At 37.5% G+C, this 8137-nt stretch overlaps 1 protein-coding gene across 1 annotated transcript; it reads left to right on the top strand.

The window, feature by feature from the left end:
- The first annotated feature begins 5668 nt into the window (after positions 1-5668).
- Positions 5669-7402, top strand: LOC136829055 (golgin subfamily A member 6-like protein 24). Its single transcript, XM_067087439.1, has one exon. It carries the CDS (start codon positions 5669-5671, stop codon positions 7400-7402), a length of 1734 nt encoding a protein of 577 aa, XP_066943540.1.
- The last annotated feature ends 735 nt before the right edge of the window (positions 7403-8137 follow it).

Here is an 8137-nt window from a genome sequence, read left to right as displayed (position 1 = left end):
GTTTCATGGGCCGCAGCTCATACAGCATTATACCGAGATCACCGAAAGATACACCTATTTTCGGTGGCCTTGATTATACGCTGTACAGAAAACCCGACTGCGCCGAAGAAACTTCGGCGCATTTTTTACTTATTTTTTCTGGATATCCGGGAGAGACCAGAAGAGAGTTCGAGCACAGAAATCCTTTGTCGTGTCTCTTCTGGCCAAACGTTTTATTTGGTGCATCATGATATTTGTTAATTTCCCTTCTTATTTTTTTGAGTGCCTCCACTTGCAGAAGCTAGCGCAGTCAATTATTCAAGATTGATCACAATAAATTAATAATAGTGTATTCAAGAGCGTGCATACATTAATAATGTAATAAATAAAGGCGTTTGGTCCCTGAAATTCTCAGGAACAATATTAGTTAATAACTGCCCCTTATTTGCTTAAGAGGAAAATTAGTCATGGTTCGAAATCAAGGGAACTACAACCATTATGAATCACTTAAACTGAGCTAAAATAATATAAGGATCATCATAGTCTTTGATTCAACTATGTATAACAGGAAACTACCATCAGTTTGTATAACAATTAAAATCAAAATCAGAAATGCAAGTTCTTAAAAATAATTACTATTAAGTGCAAAACCAACAAAACCCAGAACAATCAAAGTATGAATCTTAATTTTAGGCAATAATGTGAAATTTGGATGCTCAGAGATCGCTCTTTTTATTGTCAAGCCTTAATAAGAAACTTGTATCCAGTTTAAAGATAACATGGTGCAAGAGTCTACATCGCAGATGCAATCTACCAAACAGGGAGTATAATAAAATTGAGGTGGGCAGGGATGGAAGGAGAGGTTCGTTCACAGCTGGTAAAAAAATAAAAAAGGAAAAAAAATTCTGGATTAGATTCCCTTTGACGTCTGGAATACCAATGGGCAGAATGTGGAAAACTCCCGGACAGAAATACACAGGTGTCTGGCCCATAAAGGGAAGATGGTCCACTTTGGTTATTTCGTTTTCCATTCTATTCACTTTCCTGGGTTTCCTTGCTATATGCTCTGTGGTAACTCTATTTTTTAAAATATTTTCATAAGGTTACTCAGCTCCAGAAGTGATCCCTCAGTTAGTGAAAAAAAATCTGTGCTTTTATTTTAAAGGGGAACTGACCACTAAGTATGCGCTTGACTTTGTAAGTTAGGTGTAGGAATATAAAATATTCTATTAAATACATTGATCAATTGTTTATGACTCTCGCATCTGTCATTGAAAAATGGAATTTTAGCGTATTTATTCTCATCTTAACGAGAAAAAAATATATAGTTATAGTAATAAAAAACAAATTAAAAATTCAGTAAAATATCTTCTAAAATACCTCCCAACATAGGCTATTTTTGAAAGCTTCTCTCAAACAGAACTGAATAAGTGGATAAGAGACATGGATAGGGGTGTCGGACTAACTTGACATTATTAATGATTACAAGGATTCATTTACTACTTAGCAACATTTTTAGTTAATGAAAAGTCCTGTCAGTTTTCGTCATTTTTCAAATGATCGAATTGCACATGTCTTAGGTCACCTGAATTCATTATCATACGCACTATATCAGTCATGTGAAGGTTATTTTATGAGTTATAATTCCTGGTGGTGGTTGATACATATATATATATATATATATATATATATATATATATATATATATATATATATATATATATATATATATATATATATATATATATATATACACACACATACATATACGCTTGTATATGTGCGTGTGTGTTTTATCAATCTTCATTGACACCATGCACTCCCTCATTCCTTTTTGTGTTGGCTCCCTGTTTCACAAGAATGCCTGCTGAGTATGTTCATCGCATCATTTGGTTACCTTATAATTAAGATAAAATTATAATGTATATCTGTAGGAAATATATGTTGACAAAACCACGATACTAAAAGACGCCCATACATTTAAAAATAAATGCCAATGAATTATATATGAATAATCTAATCAGCATGTAGATGTGAAAGGTCCCAATTAAATATATAAAATTTATAATGTGATATAATGGTAAACCAGAAATAAAAGTACAACACAGTAAACGAAAAAGTCTTCTTCAGTGTTTCCGGAAGAGAATCTCAGGAAAGGTGGGAAAAGTTTGGCAAGATTTTCTGAGGGAAATTCGCTCGTTAGCACCCAGTCTGAGTGGCAAGGCTGACAGGCCCGTGGAAAGACTTGAAGTACAACTTCCTAACAACCTGTATTCTGAGAGGGCAGTTGTGGCTTGGGGAACCTTGACCACTTTCTTTGTATTTAGCTCACTGAAGAGGTTACCGATTTGGGAATTTCAATTTCTCATTGATTTCTTATCTGTTCCTTTGACTTTTCAGAAAAAATATTTTAATGAAAGTATAAGATTAATAACTGATGGACACTCTGACCATTTTATTTTTATTTATCTCACTCATATAGCGAGGTCACTGAAGAGGTTATTGATCTGGGAATTTTAATTTCTCATTGATTTCTTATCTGTTCCTTTGACTTTTCAGAAAAATATTCTAATGAAAAGTATAAGATTAATAATACTTGGACACTCTGACCATTTTCTTTTTATTTTTCTCACACATATAGCGAGATCACTGAATAGGTTATCGATTTGGGAATTTTAATTTCTCACTGATTTCTTATCTGTTCCTTTGAGTTTTTAGAAAAAATATTCTAATGGAAAATACAAGATTATTAATACTTGGACACTCTGGCCATTTTATTTTTATTTATTTCACCCATATAGCGATTTGGGAATTTTAATTTCTCATTGATTTCTTACCTATTTCCAAGTCTTTGCAGGAAAATATTCTATTGAGAAATATAAGATTAATAATCCTTGGAATACCGGAGGACACACTGACTGTTTTCATTTGATCCATCTCACTCATACAGCGAGCTTATTATACAGGTTATCGATGTGAGATTTTTAATTTGTTATTGATTCCTTTCCTGTTCCTTAGCCTTTACAGGAAAATATTCTAATGAGAAATAAAAAAAAACTTTGGAAAACCAAGGGTCACTCTGACCATTTTCTTTTTACTTATCTCGCTCACTGGGCAAGATTATTGAAGAGGTTATCGAGGTGACAATTTTGATTTACAGTTGGTTTACTACCTGCTCCTTGCTCGTTAAAGGATATATATTTTAATGAAAAATATACGATTAAAAATCTATAGAATACCGAATGAAGACTGCAAAAATCTCCTGTTATTGTTCATTTTGTTTATTTTTTCTGTGTAGCTTCCGTACCGAACAGGAGTACAATTTTAAACACTACATACCCTTAGAACGTGAATGGAATTTCTGAGTCACTGTGAAATAAATAAGCATTTATCAGTGATATGAGGTTTATCATCTTTAAACGAAAGATAATAATGTTAATGCAGTAAATCCTTTTTTCATAACTGAAAAATTAAGACTGCTTAGCCCTCCCCCCGACCCTCACTGTCCCTGATCCTTTCTTGGCCTCAAAACTCCTTCAAATGACATTTTCCCCTAATTACATCAGCATCCTTATTTGCAACAGCTCACTTCATTGCACCAATGGAACCAATCAGGGTTCCTCCATTACAGAGTTGAAAAGTTGCAAGAATGATTTCCTAATGGAAGTCAAGAATACCCATGGAGAAGAGGCGAGTGAAAATATTTTGACCATATTCACACGTCAAATAAAAGATCTTTCGCAAAAGAACAAAATGAAATTTGGACTGCAAATAGATTGTTGTTACTAGCAAAAAAAGGTTTTAAGGAAAGTTAAAATTCCATTGATTTAAGACTGATTTCCGAATGATTTGCAATTTAACGGAGATATTAATTTTATAAAGTCTCACGGTAGTATTAAAAATAACAAAAAAAAGGTAATCACAAAACATGGAGGATATTTTGCAAAATAGCTTAAAATTGCATATGAAAAATAGACATAATACTTTATGTGTAAATATCAACTCATGATAAAAGATTGTGAAAGGTACATTTGTATGACAAAGTTGAAATAACTTTCCGTGACTGAAGAAAGGCAGGCAACATATGTTGTGGTTTAAAAGTGACTTTCTCTTGGCATTTACAGAGAAAAAAACTTGGGTTTCTTCACTATATATTCATCATTATAAAAGTAAACAGATACGCCCTTTAAAATAAAAATTATCAAAGCCAAAAAAGAAGATTATCTACAAATTGAAAGCAAGCAATTTGTGGACCATCCCTTTCAGTATACATGAGCTGTCAAAGATGGTTTGCTTTCTACAAAAATAAACATTCAGTCAAACTGTTTATTCAAACTATATTACTCTAAGCTTAAAAAAATTATTCCAAATAATAAACAAGTAAAAAATGCGCCGAAGTATCTTCGGCGCAATCGAGTTTTCTGTACAGTGCATACTCAAGGCCACCGAAAATAGATCTATCTTTAGGTAGTCTCGATATAATGCTGTACGAGCCACGCCCCTTGAAAATCTCAGCCGGTCATGGTGGCCTGTGTTGTTGCGTTGCCAGAAGCACGATTATGGCTAAATTTAACCTTATTTAAGATAAAAGAGTATTGAGGCTAGAGGGCTGAAATTTGGTACGTTTGATGATTGGAGGGTGGATGATCAACGTACCAATTTGCAGCCCTCTAGCCTCAGTGGTTTTTATTTAAACAAATAAATAAATATATATATATATATATATATATATATATATATATATATATATATATATATATATATATATATATATATATATATAGATAGATAGATAGATAGATACCTAATATTTCAAAGAAAAAATTTAAAAATGTAAGTTCTTCATGATATAACAAAGTATAACAATACAAATCCAAAACTATATTGTCTGTCTTCCTAAAACTGTTTACATAAAAAATCAGAATAAGAACATGAGATTCAGTTAAGTGACTCTGATATAAAATACGCTTAAAATTACACTGGATTGCTAATAAGAAAATAAAGAATAAAACTTTGTAAACTGTTGATTTTTATGTCAAACTGACCCCATGTACTATTTATGTCTTCAGTATATCTTAATTACTCTGAATTGTAAGTCTTAGATACTCAGAAGACGTTATAAACATGAGGGGACTCAATTTTTTTTTTTTTTACTGGAACTAAACATCTTGAATTTTGGTTTGTAATTTCAGAAACAATCTTATAAATATACAAAGAAATATCTCGAGGTTTTTGTAGAGACTCGTGAACCAATACCAGTGAGACGGAGGGAATAATTGTGGGTCATTTAGAAGCCTTGGAGACCAAATCCAGAGAGGCCCCAGCGCCAGAGATAACAGCTTCGTCTTTCTCCGCTTCAGATCCTCTGGAGAGCCTGACTCCGTTGGGGAAAGATTCGCAAGAAATTTTGTTTGTAAATCGTTAATTATTTTGCCCAGATATCACAAAACGCACTTGTTTGCTGGAAAAATAAAATAGAGAAGTGACAGCATACGACGAAGGAGACAGACAGACATGAAAAAATGAGAAATTTCTTCTCCCTCACCGGACACTTCCTTCTTCGTTCCAAGAAATAAAGACCACGAAGACTCGAACTGGCTCCGTGGAGACTTAGATCCCAAATAAAGCGCAGTGGCAGTTTCAGAATCTAAGCATACCTCCTGCTGATATATTTGACACGATCACCAAAATGATTGAAGCATATATTGCCCTTGTATGCATATTGAAAGCTTTGGATATGTTGACCAGTACTGAGTTGCACATTCACCGTATAAATGTATTGAAGGCTCAGCACTGGTTGGAACCAACAACTACAATTGTAACTGGCCGCGAGAACGGAAACGTCTCCCGCGGAAATCTTTTTAATAATGTGGCGCTGTTCTTCGGAGCAGTGATTACTCTTTTATTAATCGGATGGATGGTCTTCTCTTGCATGAAGAGGAGATCAACTTCTTGGTGGAATTCTTACCAGATGGACGAAGGCGATCTGTTGGATGATAATGAGGAAGGAATGCAGGCCTTAGATCACTTCCATGTCGGGAAGATTGTGGATCTTGAAGGCAGACATCGAACGGATATTCGGGCGTTCGAAGAAGAATGTTCTTCTTCGCAAATTTCAACAATGGAAGATGATGAAGATGACTACGAGGAGGATCAAACAATGGAAGATAATGAATACTCCGAAGAGGAGCAAACTATGGAAGATGGCGAAGACTCCGAAGAGGATGAAACCATGGAAGACTTCGAGGAGGAGGAGACAGTAGAAGATGATAAAGACTCAAAGGAGGACGACATAGCAATGGAAGGCGATGAAGAAGACTCCGAGGAGGAGGAGAAGGAGATGGCATCAGACGACGAAGATTATGAGGAGGAGGAGGAAGAGAAAGCAGAGGACAACAATGATCACAACGAGTTCTTGGAAATTCTTGGGCAGTTCATCAATGATCCCAGCGCCCCCATCGAATTCCCAAGGCCACCACTGCTGCGTGATCCCAGGAGGAATTATGTCTACGAGGCTGTTCTCACAATGCGTGAGAAGATGGACAGACTGGCGAGGGAGAACGAGAAGCTGGATAAGGAACAATTGGACCGTCTGAATATTACTGAGGAACTGCAAATCAACAATGAGATGGAATGGCAAATGTACAAATCGAAAGAAGACGTAGAAGACCTTAAAGAGACAGATATAGAAAAGGACAACATTGATCAACTTTTGACAGAGAAAGTGAAGATGGAAAAAACTGTCGATGCTCTGGAGAAGGAAGTCGAATCTCTTGTAAAGGACAACAAGGGGCCTTCTGAAGTACACGGAGGTACTGACGGGCCTAAACTGCAGAGGATTATAGACAGACAAGCTGATCAAATCAAACGTTTGAGGAAGCAGCTTCAGGAGATGGAAGAGGAGAGACGTCGGCGTGAGCTCGATCTCCAAGAATGGGAAAAAGCAGTCCATGCTGTGAGGAAGGAGAACTCGCAGTTAAATGTAGCCTTGGAGGACCTAGATCGTAAAAAGAGACTTTTTACAATGTTCGAAGGACGTAATAAGGTCTTGGAAGGAGAAGTAAAAGAGCTCAAGAGAGAAATGGTCAACAATGAAAGGAAGAAGGAGAAAGAGGAAAGGTCAATTTTAAAGGAGATTGAGACCCTAAGGACACAGATGACTGAAGCGTTGACAGTCCGCGACGAGATAAGGAAAGAAAAGGAGTCAATGGCCCTTCAGATTCTAAAGCTAGAACGCGAGAATGAGGATTGCAAGAAGGACGTAGCCTATTTTGAGGACTGGTTTACCAAGGATTACACAAATCACTGTGGAAACGTGGAAGATTGCCTCGGCAAGTTGTTAGAAATTTCAGATCGGCATCAAGTGCTCCTGAAGGAGAAATTACAGCTAATGAAGAATACAAGGGATTTCGACGAAGTTTAGGAGCAAGTCATGGGACAACAGGCCCTCAAATGGACAACAATGGTAAGATGAAGGACTAACTGTCCCAGGGAGGATTGATGGCTGTGCTTTCCCCACCAGGCAGACGAACTCTCTCAGTGGGAGTCAACGGCTGGCGAGTTTCCCCCAACTCGTCAGGCGGAAGAACTTTCACTGTTTAGAGTCAACAGCTGTGCTTTCCCCATCCCCAGCAGGTGGATGAACTCTCCCAGTGGAAGTCAACGGCTGTCGAGTTTCCCCCAACTCGTCAGGCGGAGGAACTCTCACTGGCGAGAGTCAACAGCTGCTCAGAGGGAGGGCTGGCCTGGGATCTTCCCAACCACCTCATCCAGTGGAGGAACTCTCACAAGCTAGAGTCAACGGCAGTTCAGAGGCAGGAGGACCAGCTGTCAGGGTGACAGCCAACAGTTATTCAGAGGCAGGAGGACCAGCTCTCAGGGTGAGAGCCAACAGTTATTTGGAGGCAGGAGGAACAGCTCTCAGGGTGAGAGCCAACAGTTATTTGGAGGCAGGAGGACCAGCTCTCAGGGTGAGAGCCAACAGTTATTTGGAGGCAGGAGGACCAGCTCTTAGGATGAGAGCCAACTGTTGTATGGAGGCAGGAGGACCAGCTCTCAGTGTGAGAGCCAACAGTTATTTGGAGGCAGGAGGACCAGCTCTCAGGGTGAGAGCCAACAGTTGTTCGGAGGTAGGAGGACCAGCTCTCAGCATGAGAGC

This window comes from Macrobrachium rosenbergii, chromosome 43 (assembly GCF_040412425.1).
Source record: "Macrobrachium rosenbergii isolate ZJJX-2024 chromosome 43, ASM4041242v1, whole genome shotgun sequence".
NCBI classification, from domain to species: domain Eukaryota; kingdom Metazoa; phylum Arthropoda; class Malacostraca; order Decapoda; family Palaemonidae; genus Macrobrachium; species Macrobrachium rosenbergii.
Note: the sequence above shows the minus strand (reverse complement) of the source record. Positions and strands in the feature narration are given on the sequence as shown.